At 40.9% G+C, this 19747-nt stretch overlaps 1 protein-coding gene across 2 annotated transcripts in view; it reads right to left on the bottom strand.

Moving 5' to 3' along the window:
* Positions 1 to 13497, bottom strand: part of LOC101478005 (protein kinase C beta type) — a 49644-nt gene extending 36147 nt beyond the window's left edge. The window contains exons 1-2 of one of the 2 annotated variants that reach the window (XM_004568352.6): positions 12975 to 13497; positions 12489 to 12520 (exon numbers count right to left, since the gene is read on the bottom strand). In XM_004568352.6, coding sequence (XP_004568409.1) covers positions 12489 to 12520; positions 12975 to 13138 — 196 coding nt within the window. In that variant the 5' untranslated portion in view covers positions 13139 to 13497. The remainder of the gene's footprint in view (positions 1 to 12488; positions 12521 to 12974) is intronic. The other variant, XM_004568351.3, reaches the window with a different exon arrangement.
* Between the last annotated feature and the right edge of the window lie 6250 nt (positions 13498 to 19747).

The following is a 19747-nucleotide window of genomic DNA, read 5'->3' as shown; positions in this document are numbered from 1 at the left end:
TACATTTTTAAATTACAGAAATAAATATTCATAGAAAATAATAGCGCAGGATATGTGCAAATTTAAGGTGCAGCAGGAAAATGCAATAAAAAAAAAAAAAAAAAAGAATATATCCAAAAGCCTTCTGCAGTTCTTCCCTGCCATCAGAGGAGAACAAGCATGTGTACGTGCTTCAAATGCCTAAAAATATCAGTGTCAGCGCTGACATGTGGCTTCAAATCCTGCTCTCCCAGGAGGAAGTCCTCCACTGAGCCCATTGCGCCACTGTGTCTTACTTCCTACATTGACTTTTTCACTTTTTCACAGTATACTGTTCACTTCATCTGGCCTGAAGGAACCTGCGACAGCCGCCAATCACTGCCTAGATTCTCTTAAGCCTGAATATAGAGCCTGGAGGAAGTATGAAGGCTCGTCCTTTCACATCAGTTGTGTCACAATATGCTGAATGGATTACACTTGATATGATTTGTTTGTTTTATTTTCTTTTTTGGCAACAACCTATTAGTTCCTGGGACCGACGAGATACAAGAACCTACTGATGTTCATGTCATTATTATTTCACAGACAAGTTTGAATGTATTAAATCAGAGCAAGGACAGGCATCAACAACACTGCAGCCCTGTTGTCATGCAGACAAATACAAAAAACATGAAGGAAAAAAATATCTGATTGAGGTAAGAAAACTTCTTTGTGTATTTACTGTGTGAGTACTTTAAAGTGTGATTACTATAGCATTAACTTTGGTAGGGTTTTCCGGACGAGACCTCAAGGCTAACTTCCATGACAAAAGGGCATCACTTTAATGGGGAAGCTACCAGGAGACCTCACAGCAGGCCTGCTTTCATTAAGAGTTCAGTCACACAGCACTAGACTGCCTCGTAACCACAGGTCGGTATTCTACTACTTCCTGTAAACATGTCTGCCATGAGATTAATCTGAAAGTGGACTAATGTCACTGTCTACAGAGGATAAAGTATTAAAAATATTAATTTAAAAAGTATAAGTGTATAATTGGTTATTTATGACAAATTTCAAATTCAGCAAGTTGTGTTTATTTGAATTGGGGACAATTTTCCTCTGCTACGTATACAGTTGTTAAGTGATGACATTTGAACCCTGCTTTCGGGTCTAAACTATTCTGTGTTTATTAAAGCCTTTGTGTTTTTAACATGTTTTAATGCTTTGCACCTTGTTCATTTTACTCTGAAAAAGCCCCTAAAGTCAGTGATAACTGTCAGCCTCTCTTGGTTGTTATTACCACTGTTAATTTTACAGCTAAATTTTAAAACCTTGCATGTAACTACAGCCCAGCCCATGCAGCAGTATATTAATGACCAGTGTTGGTCAAGTTACTTGAAAAAAGTAATCAGTAACTAATTACTGATTACTTCCCCCCCAAAAAGTAATCCCGTTACTTAGTTACTTAGTTACTTTTTAAAAACACGATTTACAACCTGAAGAGGTGATAAAGCGATAGATCTTTCAGCCCAATTCTACTTTTTCTGCATAATCCATCATACAAAATGTAATCAAATGGAAAAGTCTCTTTTTAAAACTTGTTTTATCAGTTTTAATCTTTTAACTTTATGCATCAAGCAAAAATTTAATTATATGCAACATTCTCTGACTTGAATAAATTAGTTTAACATTTAAACCTATTTTCTGCACATTCCAGCACATAAAATAAAATATTTTTTGTGTTTACACTCACTCTTTCAAATAGATGCAAGTAAAACACAGCAGAAAATAAATAAAGTCAAAGACTCAGCGGTCCTGTTGCTCTATTTTCACCTGTAAAGCAGGACTGCGGTAGGCGGAGGTTTACCCTGGTGCAGGTGTGCCGCGATCAGTGGAAGAATCCGCGAGTTTCTCTGTGAATTTCCCATTACGTCGTTGTGCACTCGGTGCTTGCTTGGAAGTTTTGGGGGTTTTTTCGCTGTAAAAAGAAGTTTTCTTCCCACGCACAACGGACACTAATGTTTTTGTCACTTTTTATGGAATCAAACTCAAAGTAAGGTCAGTACTTCCACGCTTTAAACGCTGCATGCTCATACTCTCTCCTGCAATCGATATGTGATCCATTGTTGATCTGCACACAGCTGTTGTCACTAACGGCGCACTCGCTTACGTCACTGTCGTGAGACATTCTCGCAAAGAATCACGGTTTTAGTAACGCAGTAACGCAGCGTTCCTACGGGAAAGTAACGGCAATCTAATTACCGTTTTTGCAATAGTAATCCCTTACTTTACTCGTTACTTGAAAAAAAGTAATCGCGTTACAAGTAACGCGTTACTGCCCATCTCTGTTAATGACTAACCTCGTATTGGGGATGGATCATCTCAGCTGTTCTCCTGACTGATGTTTCGTCCATTTACAGCATCCTGCAATATGACTGCATTTGTCCCTAACCATTGGGAACCCTCATGTTAACTTTTATTGAGTGGAAAAAAGTTAGCATTCATCCTCCAGCTTCACTGTGTTTATACTGTGCTAACCATATATTATGCTAGCTCTGTCGCTAGCCACCATGTAGCACATCATTATATACCAGCTAGGCCAACTTTAGTAACCCTACAAACGTCACTACTGTTTAGTTTTCTGCCTTCATGTTGGAAGTGATAGCAGAGCTGTACGTTTGAATTTTTCAGCAATCACTCAGTCAGAACATGTGATATCATCTGGATGTTAAACTTAATTGTTACACCTGTAGAGGAGTCACACTGATCATTTTATTAAAGATGAAAGAATTTAGACAGTTTTTAACTCTCAGTAATGCCGCAGTGTTTGTTTGACTTTGGGACCTGCAGCGGAGTTTGGATCCGGAAACGGCCAATGACGTATGACTTAAAGACCGGATACTGCATCTACATGAGGAGTGCAACATGGTAGCCAGACTTACTCATTGTTGTGATGAACAGCAACAGTTCAGCTAGCGTAAGTTAATGGCTATCCAAATGTACCGTAATTATGAACTGCTACTAGATTTTTAGATATTTTTTAGAATTAGTTTAAGTATTATACCCATTGTTTAAATATCAATAAAATGTCTATTTTTATGTTACTTCCATATATGCTCTTCTTTAAAAACACAGATCTGCTTTTACTTCTAAAGACATCTCTGCATTTGGAAAAAAAAAAGGAAGCAACATGTAGCAATATAACCCTAACTGTATGGAAATGTTAGCCAACTGGAACCCTGCAAACACAAACACAGCGTGCAGTCTGGCGTAAAAAACAAACAAAAATAAATAAATAAATAAATAAATAAATAAATAAATAAATAAATAGAGGAAGGTGGACGCCTTTCATGCTGTAAAACAAAATCTTTGTTTTCTTTGTTCACACATAGATACAGGAATTTTTTTGTAAATTTTCACCATGCAAGGGTGTTTTTAAGAGTCCTTTCCTCAATGGCCTAAAATGCTGTTTACATGTCAGCGATCCCAAAACAAATAGACAGGCCCTTACTGTAAAGCCAGTCTTAACTACAGTTTCAGAAATAGTCAGATTAAAGGAGACTTTCAATCAGAATGTCCCCAAGCTTAGGCGTCTTATATCAAGTCACTTAAACTAGAAGTTCAACGCAAATTGTTGTCAGGCATTCTTCTTATTTATTGATTTATTTACAAATCTCTCCACAAACTCTGAAATTATGTGGAATAACTCACAAGATTTTGGACCAATGACCTTTGGGTGTTATGCAGATGCTGTTTAAACAGAATTTGAATATTTTTTCCCTGTTTATTCTACAAACTGTCAAAATACACTTTATTAAGTACACCTGTTCAACTGCTTATTAATGCCAACATCAGTTCCCAATCTTGTCAGAACAGGAAACTGAGGCTGCAACATGCCAAGACTCATTAAACTGTGTGATACATTGGAAAATAGCTGCCTGGTCTGATGAGGCTCAACTTTTGCTGCAACATTTAGATGGCAGGGTCAGAAGTCGGCATAAACATCACAAAGCAACAGATCCATGCTGCTCTGTAGCAACGGATAAGGCTGCTGAAGGAGGTGTAATTGTGGGGGGGTAGGTACTTTTTGGCACACTTTGCCACATCATTTAAAGTGCCACAGCCCACCCAAATATTGTTGCTGACCATGTCAATACCTTTATGAGCACAGTGTATCTTCTTATGGTTGCGTCAAGCAAGATAACATGTCATGTCACAAAGCTCTAATCATCTCAAATTGGTTTCTTGAACATGACAGTGAGCTCATGACGGCCTTCACAGTCAGCATGTAGTTGAATCAATAAGGTGAAGAATTAACACAGTTCTGAAGGAAAAAGCTGGGTCCAAGCTGGCACTCGGAAGGTTAGGGGTGCAACAATATTCGTATCGATATTGAACCGTTCAATACAGTGCTTTCGGTTCGGTACGCATATGTATCGAACAATACAAAATTTGTAATTTATTTTATCAACTTTCCTTCTGACGATGCTGTCTGTGTTGAGTGCTCAGTGAATCTGCGTTCGACTACTCCGCCTAGGCTCGACAGTGCAGCCTAGGCGGAGTAGTCGAACGCAGATTCACTGAGCGCTCAACACAGACAGCATCGTCAGAAGGAAGAGCGCAGGGCAAGCTAGCGAGACAGAAGTTAAGCTCTCCTTGCAACATGGACCTCCCCCACCCTCATTCAGATCTGGCGTTTGGAATTATTTTGGTTTTCATGTGACGTATGACCCTGAAGGTAAGCGAGTCATGGACTAAAGTAAAACAGTATGTTGGATGTGCCATGCAATGCTCAATTACATGGGTGGGAACTAGTGTGTTAGCGCAGTTAGCTCGTTAACTTGTTGGCCGTCCAGCCCCATGCACGGGGCGATCGGCGGTAGCTCGTTAACGGAGATTTGCCGTGTTGTGGCGTTAACGTCATTTCAACGAGATTAACCTGAAAGCACTAGTGGGAACACAACGAATATGACTGCACATTTACGCCGACATCATCCTAGTGCAAAGACAAGTGGAAGCAGAAAAAAAACAAGCAAGCATGCTACTAACTTTAGCCGAGTCATTTAGACAGCTGTTAGCACATGATTCTCCTTATATATGTTTAATATGCTGCTGAGAATATAGCCCAGAAGAAGCAGATAGTATAGCTTTTATTTTGGAAAGAGACATTTCTCTGTAATAAACTCTCTTTTCCAAAGATGAGTGATTCTTCAATCAGATACAGGGCTCGCAAAATCGCTAGCCCAACGTCCCGGGGCTAGCGATTTTTTCAGTCGGGCTACCAAAATCTATCTCTGCCCTGCCCGTCGGGCTATTGTAGGAAGGAAAAATATATGTCAATGCTTTTGCATTCTTTCAGAAATGTAGCTGGGTAATTATGTCATTGGCATCGGTGAGCCACTGTCAATATGTGACATATTGCAATCGCGTTTGAATTTGCGCTTGTTTTTTTGCTTTCACTTTGCAATCGCGCGAACTGTGTATAGAGAGCGACAGCACTGATCTGTGAGTGATGATAATTTGTGCACCAATTCCTCTGACATCGTCTTATCAATCGTTAGCTTACTATGCAAACATGACAAGTGAAATCTCACGCAGCTTAAACCTGTGAGAGGTTGATCGCGCAGAGAATCGCTGAGCTTATGTGAGTGCGTGTGTAAAAGCAGCAGGATATATATTTTAGTTCTGCTGAGCCAAATAAGACAGGTCAGGGTGAAGAAGTGACAGCCAAAGAAAAGCTTACCACAAAACGGAGAAGTTATGACAAATCAGACTATAAGGCAAAAAGAAAGTGCAGCTTTATGGTTTCATGGACAAAAGAATTTCTGTGGCTGCAATATGACGAGCTAAATAACCAGGGCTGCACATAAGTGGTCCGCAGGTGCGCATTCGCTGTCAAAATAAAAAAAAACACGCACAAGGGTTAGGGTTAAATTTAAAAACTGTACTTTTGAGTTAAAATATATATTTATAATTTTAATAAATAACAAATTAAAAAGGCATGAACATTTTTTTGTATCGAAAAAATATCGAACCGTGACACCAAAGTATCGAACCGAACCGAACCGTGAATTTTGTGTATCGTTGCACCCCTACGGAAGGTGTACGTAATGAGGTGGCCATTGAGTGCAAGCCTGATTGTTTCTGGTAATGATTCGATTATTGGCTTAGCACTCAAACATCAACATGCAGGAAGGAAAGTTGCAAGTCTAAATAAATACCTTCCATGGAAATTGCTTCAGGGCTGCATTTCAGAAGTAAAAACACTTAAAGGGAACCAGCCTGTCACTTGAGAAAATTTGACTTGTCACAGCAAGAAAGAATAGGTATAAATAATGACACGAGTAATCATGTCATAGATCGTACCACTATCTGGCCCACCATCTCCTGCCAGGGCTTGCTGGGAATGCTTCGACAGAGCTGCAATTTTGCACACCACTGCCTGTGCTTTAAATACTGGGAGCCATTAAAATTGCGATTTAAAAAAGAGGCCTTTTATCATTAAACCAACTACTTCTTCTCCCTTCCCATCTCAGCGACTCATAAATCCCAGCCATAATTTATAACCACTTTGCGGCATTTTAAATTTGTCTAATGTGGTTTTCACTTGTGAAACGTTCCCTCAAATCATGGTACGTTAGCTGAACTGAAAACTGTCCTTAACACAGCCAATCCAACCTCAGTTCAGACACCTGCATCTGACTGCAGCAGGAAACAACAACAGTAACTTCCTCTTTTTTTGCCCGCGGTGCACTCAGGTGTGCACACATATACAAACGAGGACCAGTAAAAGAAAAATGAAAAGCAGGGAAAAGAAAGAAAGAATAGAGATCTTTGAATACCTGCAGAACAGGAATCCAACACGCCCAAAACGGACATAAGATACCTATATCACATGTATGAAACATAGTGTCTCCTGCTGGACACCCCCCTCCGCCCACACTCACGTGCACATACAATCCACCCTGCACGTCAGAACAAGTCCTTACTACACGTATGAAATTCCTTCAAACCAAAACGACAACAGTGTTGTTGACTTGCTGTGTGTGTGTGTGTGTGTGTGTGTACCTCCCATTCGCAATAACCTAATCTACACCCTTCTTCTTTCTCTCTCAGGACTCTTAAAGCACCAGCGTTCACTCTTAACATCTAAACACTTTTCTCTCACCTCAGGTAAAACACAGCAGAGGAAAAACCCTTTCTTTTACGCAACTTATATGTAGATTATCTGACTTAATGCCATAACATTCAAATATGATTAAAATGGCTAGTTTTACTTTAAAGTGGGCCCCTTTTAAAGTTTCTTTATTCTCAACACTTTTATATATTTTAAGTTATTTAACCTATAAATTCAACACAGCTACTAAAGGACGTTACAGTGTAACCATTTTGTCAGTGGCTGTTTCCAAAGTCATGAATAAAAGTTCAGCCGATTATTTACAGAAGTTATAGGACCAATCCTCACAAAAAGCAGAAGCTTGTGGTGAGAAATCTTTACAAAAGTTTATTTAGAAATTTCACCACCAGCTCTCACATCTGGTTAAATTCACAGAAAAAACTTCTTTATGGAAGGAAATGATTTTAGCACCTTTAAATGTTTTCCTTTGCCCTCCATTCATTTTCTGAAGCCCCATTCACACATACCTTGACACCTGTGGATGATCCCACTTACCCACAAAAATCAAAGGTTGCTAGGGGAAAATGTGCATTCTGCAACGGGTTGGCAAGTGTTTCCCAGCAGCTGCTAAGTTTAACTGGCTGCAAAGAGGTCTACAGTACAGTGTACTTGCAATTACTTTGGTTGTTAGCAGGTTGCTATGGTTGCCTTCAGTTAGCGTGGATAAAAGCGGTTTGTCGGGAAACACTCGACAACCGCTTGCCCAGAGGCAGTGAAACTGTGAAAAGTGCAACGCAAACTACAAACAGATAGTCACCTTCAAAAGTAAAAGCTGCACCTTTTGAAATACACAGCTTTTACTTTGAAGGTGAATGGTCTCCAAACAACAAGAGGCCACGGCAATCTGCTGACGACCAAAGCAATCACAGGGAGGTTTTTAATGCAAATAATTTTATAGTCGGCCAGCAACTAGTCACCAACCAGTCGAGTAACACACATTTTCACCAGTGCCGGAGGTTCCTAAGAGATTTCCAGGCATGTTTAACTAAGCCCATAACAGCTTATCCAACTAAGAGTGGTGACAGTTTGCCAGTCTATCACAGGGCTAACACAGAGCAAAGGATAACCACACACTCTCACATCCACATCTACACGTATGAGTTACACCTCACAGCAGGTAGGTTCCTGGGTTCAAACCTTTGGGTCTGCTGTGATATTCTTAAAGTTTCCTTGTGCCTACAGGGGTTTCCTCCCACAGCCCAAAGACACGAACTTTAGATTGGGTTGTTCAGAAGCAGTTACTTAAATATGAAGAAGGGTTGCAACTGATTACTGTATCAGTTATTTTACCCATGAATCATTCAGTTGGAAAAGATGAATTTGTTCAGTGAAATATCAAAGCATGACTGAGTGACTGACTGAGGGACTGGTGCGTCACAAAAACCAAATCATCAAATCACAGCGTAAAAACTTAATCACAACATTATTAATGGATAAACAACAAAGTAGCATTTCAGTTTCTAACAAACTGTGCACTGAAAATCTGAAGGACGACTCTCTCTTTTTGTCTTTATATGTGAACTGCAAACAAAGCTTTAGCTGCTGAACTCTACATCTGATTAATATAAAAGCAATACAAAGCTGTAGTACTGCACGGTTTCCAACAACGAATCATCAACTGTGATTGCATCTGCACATCTTTCAGGCTATCGCATTAAAATCTAAACTTGTGCTCACTTCTCAAACTAATTTAGCAATGTTAAGATATCATTAACCAGTAAATAATCAACACAGCACTTCCTGAGAATTCAAGATAATCGTTTGCTTGTTTCTAAAGCTGTCGAACTCTAGAAAGCATCAGCAAAGTGTATATGTAGGCCTACACATCTGAAACAAGAACAGGATGCCAACTAGGCGTTCAGTGTTCACTGGATACTCGAGGTGAATATTTGTTTGATCCAAATTTAATTTACATACTCCATATTTATAGAAGTTTCAATGTGCGGTACAAGCACAGGTCAACTTTTGACCGTGCTTGTTCTTCTGCGTTGTAACTCATACCAACATTTCGATCTGTTCACGTGATCACTTTTACCAAGAACCACCCTGAACAGGAAGAACAGGGTCCCCAAAGACCACACGGCGGGGCTGAAGATGTGCTGTGCTGCTGCTCTGCATGGCAGCGGACTTTCTGAGCACGAGTAAAATTAAAGGTGGGAGGGGCTGATACACAAGCTGCTCTTCAGCCTTTTTGAATGGCAGCAGTTGATTTGGCTAGATAAGGATCACGTGATTTTGACAGGATGTGTTTTTTCTGTGGTGTTTGAGCTTACTTTAACCTTTTCTGTTACCTTTAAGATCACTGTCATATCACACGGGCTAATTCATTCAGAAGCACCGTCTCATACTGCTGTGCTCCTCAGACGCATGCAGCATTATTTTTATTAGATTACAGCTGATTATACGCTGCACAGACACATTTGTCATATTTGTGCACCGCAGGACACCTCAGGCATTTGAAAGCTGTCCTTCCTTCCCGTCATCTTTATCAAACAGCTCTTATGCTTGAGCCGAATTCCTGAGACTAACGGTGCTCTGACATGATGTTTTTTCATCTCATTTATGCAGTGGTTACATCAAATTTAAAATTACTTATAAGTTTTATAAATTAAGCTGGCTTCAACTCAAGCGCTTAAAACTACTCTGACCTGGATCAATGAGAACCTGCCAAGTCAAATTTATTAAATGACTTATTTTTCTTTCACTCATAAATAAAGACATCTCTGTATGTGTGTGTGTTAATGTGTCTGTTAGGGCTGGGCCATATCATACCGTTCACGGTAATACCGGTATAGAAAATGAAATATCGCGATAGAATATGGGTACGGAGCCTACGGAGCATTACAGCTACCGTAGGCAGGAGCCTCGCGGAGTAATACGTACGGTGCTTCAACATAATATTACCGTATTGCGTGTGTGTGTAACCTCTTTCTAAGTTTTGTGGATATTATACATGGTTATGCTGAGGATATGTCGGCCAATTTCCACTGGAAATGCCTTTTGGTTAAACTGTCAGCAAGGAATTTGCATTTGCACTGTTACATTTTTATATAACTTTAATGCAAAAAACAGCTGCTTGTTTAAGTGAAAATACATTGATGGGGTTTTTTTGCACTAATAAAATTGAGGAGTTGTAAAGTATTTTGTCTAGTGTCAATTATATCGTCAGTTATATCGTTATCGCAAATTTTCAAATCTGTATCGTGATAAATATTTTTGGTCATATCGCCCTGCTCTTCACCTCCCTCTAGAAATGGACTGGCTTTTTAAACCATCATGCACACACTCACACTCCAATGGATGCATCAGATTAAACTTTGGGGGTTCAGTACCTTAAATAGCATCCACAGAACCACCGACCTTTTAATTAGTGGATGCTCTACCTTCTGAGGCACAGCTACATCCAAACTTACAACACCTAGTCCTGTCCAAATATCAACCGAGCTCAACCCCCACTTAGCTTCCAAGATCAGACAGGAACCATTTGGTACTCATTGGTTGTATTTCTGAGGTCAGCGCATTGTCAAATTTGAGCTCATCTCAGTGAGAACCCATCACGTTTTGGCTAAAATCTGATGAGCTGGGATGACCACATGAATGTTTACATTGTCATTTCTGTGAGTGGATTTACTGACATAATGCATTCCCATTACCGGCCTAAACCTTATTCTAACCTCACCGCTAAACCAATCCTCTGACGAGGAGGTGTAAACACACCTCTAAAACCTCCTCACTAGAGTAGTCTAAATTAAATTCAAACAAAATAGTAATGCAATACTTGGCTATGGTTTATGTTTATTGTGCTCTTTCGGTTTCTTGGAGGGCGTCAGGTTAAGCGACGACAAATTCAGTCACTCTCTTGTTGTGTGGCAACCCACAAATGACACGCTCAGCGAGCGCATTCTTACATCTGTCCTCGTTTCAAAGAGCATCACTCTGTGCACGTCTTCATGTGAGGACATCTGACAGCTGCAGTTAGAGAAATAACCCGGACCTCATTCTTTGTAACCCAGCGGGGGTTTTCTCCTTTTATTTTTGAACACCAGTAAAAGCAGTTTGGTTTGACATTAGAGAAGTTGGACAGATGAACTGTGCTGATTTTTTGTTTACTTTTTTTAAGTGGTTTAAGTACATTTTATTTTACAGCCCAAGTAACAGCTGAGGAAAAAAGAAACACTTACTCGAGTTATTGCTAAATTTGGCATTAACTTACAGAGCACAGCTCTGGTCTGCATGCACACAAGTGCTGACTGGATAGTTTGTCTGACTGGTTAGCTACTTTTCATATCTTTGATGTTTACTTTCCTCTCAGTCAGAGGCATAAAAGGCTTTCTATATGATTAAGAGTGCTCTGTTTTCACTAAGCTGGTTGAAACTTGCAATAAAACCTTATCTGACAGCAGCTCTACCTGAGAAAGGCTGCAGACAGTCTGTGCTCTCCACATTTTGTGTGTCATCAACTCAGGCTAATTAACCGCACACCAGTCCGTAGTCCAGGCGCCCGTGTGCGCTCACTCACCCACATAAAGCGTTAATTTTTTCTACCTCCGGTGCATTTCCTGTATCAGCAGCAGAGCAGTTGAGGAGGGGACTTCAACTTTTTCGCTATTACACAAGAGGCTAACGTGGAAACTCTGGCTGCCTCGTCCTGAGCCGCACATGGATGATCATGACCGAGGCTAAATGACTTGAGGTGGATGTCTGAGAAGGATGGTGAAGAAGAGGAAGTGATACAGAGCGACAACAATCGCCACAGCTGAGCAGCATGCATGTGATTTAGGGGTGTCACCGTGCTGCTGCAAGGACCTGTTTGTGAAACTGCTTTGTGCAGAGGTCCATGTCTAGACACCCACCAACCCACCCACCAGCACCTTGAGTAGCCACCCACCCGCAGCCACACATCACCATCCACCCCCACATGCACAGACACACGCCCACCACCATTTTACAGCTCCAATCAGATGTAAACAGCATGATCTATCTAACTTCCTGGTCTGTCTCCCTGCCATCTCTCCTTGGTCAAAACCAGACATCTCAGCTTTCAGTGCTCCGCCGACTCTTCTACTCTTACATCTCACACTGTCTCCTCAGCTCGAGCCTCTTCGGGGAGCTTTCGCACTCTCATTTGTCACTGCTGGCAAGCACCTGCTTTGAGTTTGACACCTGCCTGCCAACACCAACCCGCCATCAACAAAAGAGTCAACAGGTCACCGTTAACAGTGTGCAGACCTGAGGCCCCCGAATATAAGAAACAAACACACACACAGCAACACTCCTTCAGACAGTGAACATCCGTCCACACACCCACAGCCATATGCAGCAGAGGGATTTGTGAATGAGCCGCTGCTCTTACCTTGGCACTGGAATCCCTGCTTCCCAAAGCCCCTGTGGACAGAAAGACAGGGCTGTGAGATTTGGGGAATTCACAAGATATGCATTGGCAGTGACGCGCACGCGCGCACACACATATCCAATCACACATGATCTCGCGCGCGCGCGCACACACACACACACATCAGCGGGGCCCTGTGTCTTCAGCAGCATTCCTCCAGTGTCAGAGATGGGTGTCCGGGACGATGCGGTAAAAACACCGAGCAGCAGCAACTGCTCTGCGGCTGCCGACACGCCATCTCTCCCCGACAGGCCCGCGGTGTTGTCGCATTGTGGAGAATTGTGGAGGGGGGTGGGGGGTGTATGGCGCACCGCGTTGTTTTTCATGATAATGAAAGAAACACTGCGGTGTCAGTGTGGACGAAGGCCGATTGAGCCGCAGCAGCAAGTGAATCACCTGTGTCCTTTCCCCTCACACACACACACGCACGCCCGCGCGCACACTCACCAGATGAAGTCCGTGCAGTGGCTGCAGAAGGTTGGCTGCTTGAAGAAGCGCGCGATGAACTTGTGGTTCTTCACCTCGTGCACATTCTTCTGACGGAGGGCTCCCTGACGGGCAAAGCCGCGCGCGCTCTCCGGCACCTCTCCTTCGCTGTTGGGGTCAGCCATCTTAACGAGGAAGCGGCGGCGGTCCGAGAGGAGGAACGAGGGGTGAGGAGAGGGGAGAGAGAGACGCGACGGAGGCGGCGGGGGAGGACGAGTCGCGGTACAGGTGCCGCCTCCTTCTCCTCTTCGCCCCGCTGGCCGCCGCGGTGTCGCTCGTGCTGCCGGTGTTTTTGTCGGTCTGCGTCCAGCTCGCGCTCAAGCTGCTGCAGCTGCTTCTTCCGGCGGGTCCCCGTGCCGCGCGCCTGCTTCCCTCTTCTCACCGATGTGCCGCTGCTTACAACTCTCTCTCTCTCTCTCTTCCTCCCTCTCTGTATTTGTGCGTTGACGTGTTGTTTGTGTGGCACACCTCTGAAGCGATCTCTCTCCGTCTATGGCACAACGAGCCCTGCGTTCTTTCACTGTGATGTGACTTCTGGAGACACACGCATCCAAACCAGTCTGAGACGCCAGTTAACAGAAACCAGTGATTGCCCACGAACCCGTGAGTCAGAGGCCCCTGAAGCTCCGATTTCAGAGAGTCCCTCATTATTAGCCAACCTGGTGACCCCGTTTTCTAAAAAAAAAAAAAAATCTACCTTTAGTCATAGACTCTTATTTCAAACATATAGAGAGCATTAGAATTTCAAGTTGAACTCGTGCCTCTGTGTCTGAATGAAAACTTACATTTTAAAATATTTTATTGATTATATACCTCTGACTTATTCTGTAAAGTGTAATTAGATGTGTCTGTTGTCATCAGTGTTTTCAGCATTATTAATGTACCTTTTCAGAGTCAGTGTGGACTTTGATAATCAGCACCTATTTGTCAATATATATGTAGACAGAGAGTATGGATTCTGGAAGTGAAAAATGTGCTGTTCCTCTAATCATGTAAAGACTCCTACAGTGCAAAGTGGAAACCAGGCGGCGGTACAGTGCAGACAGGTAAGCCATACTGTTGTCTCTAGATTACAGACAGGCCCACAGTTTGCTTTCTTTTCCTTTTAGTCTTATCAGATACAGTAAAGCTACTACATAGTCAGAAGCATGAACATTACAAATTGAGTACACAGGACTTTGTGCATTTCTGTGGAGAAACTAAATCAGCAGCTTGTAGAACCATCCTTAGCCTTTACCGTGTTGGTTCAGATCACTGAGGATGTGCAGGAATTTGTTTATGCACAGCTCTATTTCAATCAGGTTGAGGTGTGGACTTTGACTGGACCGTTGCAACACCTTCATTCTTTTCTTTTTCAGCCATTCTGGCATAGATTTTGCTGTTCTGTTTTGGGTCATTGCCCTGTTCAGTAATCCAGTGTGGACCAAGCTTTAGCTGATAAACAGAGCTGTTGGTCTCACATTTGCCCCTGGAGGAGTTCAAGGCCACCTTAATGACTTCAAGCTGCCCAGGTCCTGTGATTGCAAAACAAACCCAAATCATCACCACTCCTCCACCGTGCTCGACAGTTGGTATGATATCCGCCTGTGCTGATATGCCGTGTTTTGCTTTTATCAAACATGGCTTCATGCATTATGGTCAACATCTCCACTTTAGTCTCATATGCTCGAAGGACATTGTTCCACAAGTGTTGTAGTTTGCTCAAGTACAAATTTCTAATCCTAAACCACGCTCCATGTTCTTTTTAGAGAGAAGAGGCTTTCTCCTGGCAACCCTTCCAAACAAGTCATACCTGTTTAGTGTAAATTTAAATGTGCTGTCATGAACTTCACCATTTAACACACTAACTGAGGCCTGAGTTTGAGATGTAGCTCTCTGTGCAACATTCAGTGAAACTGCAAAAAATGTGTGTGAACTCTGAGATTGTTGCTTCTTGATAACACACACCCAAATGCTCTGGACCAGCAAACTTCCCAAATGTGTGCCTGTAGAGATGCTCACACTTCCAAATCAGATTTTTTTTTCATAACTGTATTTTAGGTTATATGCAGTGTTGGTCAAGTTACTTGAAAAAAGTCATCAGTAACTAATTACTGATTACTTCCCCAAAAAAGTAATCCTGTTACTTTACTGATTACTTATTTTCAAAAGTAATTAATTACTTAGTTACTTAGTTACTTTTTAAAAACACGATTTACAACCTGAATAGGTGATAAAGCGATAGATCTTTCAGCCCAATTCTACTTTTTCTACATAATCCATCATACAAAATGTAATCAAATGGAAAAGTCTCTTTTTAAAACTTGTTTTATCAGTTTTAATCTTTTAACTTTATGCATCAAGCAAACATTTAATTATATGCAACATTCTTTGACTGGAAGAAATTTGTTTAATATTTAAACCTATTTTCTGCATATTCCAGCACATAAGATAAAATATTTTTTGTGTTTACACTCACTCTTTCAAATAGATGCAAGTAAAACACAGCAGAAAATAAATAAAGTCAAAGACTCGGCGGTCCTGTTGCTCTATTTTCACCTGTAAAGCAGGAGTAGAGTAGGCGGAGGTTTACCCTGGTGCAGGTGTGCCGCAGCGGTCAGTGGAAGAATCCGCGAGTTTCTCTGTGAGTTTCCCATTATGTTGTTGAGAACTCGGTGCTTGTTTAGGGGGGTTTTTTCGCTGTAAAAAGTTTTCTTCCCACGCACAACGGACGCTAAAGTTTTTGTCACTTTTTATGGAATCAAACTTAAAGTAAGGTCAGTACTTCCACGCTTTAAACGCTGCACGCTCATACTCTCTCCTGCACTCGATATACGATCCATTGTTGATCTGCACACAGCTGTTGTCACTAACGTCGCACTCGCTTACGTCACTGTCATGAGACATTCTCGCAAAAAAATCACGGTTTTAGTAACGCAGCGTGCTTACGGGATAGTAACAGTAATCTAATTACCGTTTTTGCGATAGTAATTCCTTACTTTACTCGTTAAAAGTAATCGGATTACAGTAACACATTACTGCCCATCTCTGGTTATATGTATCTGGCAATCTTCTTGTAGAGGAAGCCAGTCAAAATTTATTTTTCAGACATTTTTAGTTTGTGTTTGTTTATTAACAAAACTGCTTTTATTGTCAATTTACGTTTTTTTATATGGCTCTACTAATAATAACAATAATAACGATGTTATTAGAATTGCTATTGTTGTTAATTATAATTATTATTAATTACAATTCTTTTGATTATCAGGGAGGAAACATTGCAAACCATCGCATTTGTAAAACTACCGTTGATTGTTTCAGTATTTTTACATTCAAAATAGCTTAAAAGAATTAATCACATATTAGTTTTCTGTCAAGTGACTCACTGATTAATCAAACAATCATTTCAGTGTTAGAGTGCTCATTGGTTCCTCGAGAAATAAACACACTGGCAAGTACAAAGCAGGTCAAGTATGTACAGTATGCATTTAATCTGACGTTTCAGCAGGTTGAGCAGCCGAGGCAAACACAGCCTGTTGCTCCAGGCATCGTTTTTTAAAACTGACAGGCTGTGGTAAAGTCTTGCTTAAGCTTCCGGTGCAGGCTACTGATATGAGGTTGGGATCACGAAGGAAGATAAATGTATTAATACACCCAAATCTCACAAGACTGCCTTTTTTTTTCTGTCCCTGGGAGTTTGCAAGTCGGTTATTTTTGTTAGAGAATTGTAATTGCTTGAATTGAACATCAGTTAAGACACGTCAGCTTAGCTCTACATTAATGTTGTCCTGTTATATTTTTTAAATGGCAGTAGGGAGGCGAGGTTTTTTCAGTGTAAAACCAGGAGAATTCAGAGCTGTATCGGGAGGATTGACCAAAAATGTTTTGTTTTTCTCGTTGTCTTGTTAAACACTAATTAAACCTCTTCAAACCTTTATTGGATCGGGCTTTCCGGTTATCTGACCAAATACAGAAGTGTCGCCTTCGTGTCCGAATGAGCACCTTAAACACTTTTACGGTAAAGCTACCACGGGTGGGGCCTTTGCAATATTTGAATATAACTTTCCACTTACAAGAAGTCAGGATGCATTCCATCAGATTAATAAAAACTAACACGTGAAATTACAGCATGCAGACCTGCCTCTCGTAAATCTTGAGTCTCTAAAAGACTGTTAGGGAGAACAGCCTCACTGGGGTTAGTCAAAAACTGACTGTTACACTGTGATCTCTGACACAGTTATATATGTTAAACAGGCTTTTTTCTGCACACACAATGACCTGAATATGACAAAACATCATAGGAATAGTTGGTTGCTGGAGGTGCACACAGCAGTCTCCACCATTCATATTTTCCTTATAATATAATATGAATAATAATAATAATAATTTTATCTATAGGCACCTTTCACCCACCTTACAATAACACAAGAACAATAGCAGCAATAAAATATAATAAACATGGCAAAATAAAATTTAGACATGAGGTAAAAAACCAAAAAAAAAACTTTGACTTCAAATTTTACTTCTATTCAAGACATGAAATGTTACTAGAATACAATGTTTTGTGTTGAAGACAGTTGAAGTTACAGCAGTGTTTACCTTTAACTGCATCGTACACAAAAGATCACGCTAACCACTGATAAACAGTGAATTTAACAAGAATATGCTTGTGTAATATTGGGAATATCTGGAAAAACAGGTAAACAGGTGTTGCTGGACCTTGTAGACACTCTGAGGCAGATTTCTGTGTAGTTTAGATACTGGTGTTTATAATGAGTGTTTATGGGATTAAGCTTTCCACCATTAGTCTGTGGTGCAAATGTTCAATAAATTGCTTGAAAAAAATCTACGGGCTCATTTTTTCAATAACACAAGAACAATAGCAGCAATAGAATATAATAAACATGGCAAAATAAAATTTAGACATGAGGTAAAAAACCAAAAAAAAACCTTTGACTTCTAATTTTACTTCTATTCAAGACATGAAATGTTACTAGAATACAATGTTTTGTGTTGAAGACAGAGCCTTTAATAGATCAGATTAATAACGCTCATCAGTAATGCTCATAATATTAGTAGTGATAACTGCATGTCAAAATGACCCAAAGTTATTTAGTTGCTTCCAGCTGATCATAGAAGTCTTTCTTCTGGGATTATTACATATCTACAGCACCAGAATCCATACACTAACATTTCCAAAGATAGAGAGATGATCTTGCTTTAAATGTGGCTACTGCAACATAAACATTTAAAAATAACTAAAAAGAAACTAAGAAGAAACTGTCCTCAACACAAAAACAGGATCGATCAGGCTCTAACAGCCAGATAATGTTCTATACTTCACTCTGTGCAGCTGTTAGAGTGACAAAGGTTATCTGATCGGTTGATTAAAATGTACTAAAATGTGTATGGGTATTCGTCTATATAACTACGAATGGCCACTTCATTAGGTACATCTGTTCATCTGCTCATTAACACAAATATCTAGTCAGCCAATCACGTGGTAGCAAATGTGCTTTTAAGTATGTATACAAAGCGAAGATGACCTGCTTGAAGTACAAACTGAGCATCTGATTGGGGGACAAAGGGGATTTAAGTGACTTTGAATGTGGCGTGGTTGTTGGTGCCAGACAGGCTGGTCTGAATATCTCAGAAAGTGCTGATCTACTGAGTTTTTCAGCCCATAACCATCTCTAGGATTTACAGATAATGGTCTGGAAAAGAGAAAATATCTTGTGAGCTGCAGCTCTCTGGGTGAAAATGCCTTGTGGCAGTCAGAGATTCCAGACTGCTGAAAGGTGAGAGGAAGGCAACAGTAACTCTACCACTGTTACAGCCAAGGTATGCAATAGAGCACCTCTGAATGCACAACATGCCCATCCCTGAAGCAGATGGGCTATAGCAGCAGAAGGCCACACTGGGTCCCACTTTGCCCTCATCAGTCTTGATTTCTGCTGCAACACTGAGATGACAACACGAAAGCATGGATGCATCCTGCCTTGCATCAGTGTTTCAGGTGGTGTGAGGGATACTTAATTGGTACACTCAGTACCAGCTGAGCATTATTTAACACCACAGCCCATCTGAGTGTTGTTACTGACCATGTTGATGCCTTGATCATAGCATACCCTTTTTATACACCATGTCACAAAACTCATATCATCTCAAGGGAATTCAAGGGAATCTTCTTGAACATGACAATGAGTTCATTGTACTCCAAAGTCAGCCAACTGAGCATCTGAGGAGTGTTTCCAGCAACCGCTGAGGTAGGGGGGCCAACCCAGTGCTAGCATGTGTACCCAATAAAGTGGTGAGTGAGTGTACATCTAAAAGACAGAAAGCTATTGCCGCAATGAGAAAATCAGCAATGTTGTATTGCTGAAAAGTGTTTTTATAGTGATTAAAGTAACACACTGAATTAATATTCTGTTATTTGCTACTCATTTGCACAATCCACATGTGATCCATAAAACAAGGTATACAAGTCTATTTAAAGTGTAGGCGGTGGGTTGTTTCCTTTGATTCCTGTTTATATTAAACGCTGTTCCTTCAGTCTCTCTGGAATGGCAGCGTTATGTGTAGGAGGTTATGTGTGAATGACGGAAACCTCTGCCTTTTCTGAATATTTGAACCTGTCATGTTACAGGTTTCATGTGAGAAAATGGGCTAAAAGGTGTCAGTCTGTCACCTTCCCACAACTCAGAGCAGCCATTCCAGCAATCAGTTTTAGCTGCACTGATGGCTTTAATGATTGA

This window comes from Maylandia zebra, linkage group LG6, assembly GCF_041146795.1.
Source record: "Maylandia zebra isolate NMK-2024a linkage group LG6, Mzebra_GT3a, whole genome shotgun sequence".
Classification (NCBI taxonomy): domain Eukaryota; kingdom Metazoa; phylum Chordata; class Actinopteri; order Cichliformes; family Cichlidae; genus Maylandia; species Maylandia zebra.
The sequence above is the reverse complement of the archived record's forward strand: the minus strand, read 5'-3'. Positions and strand labels throughout refer to the sequence as shown.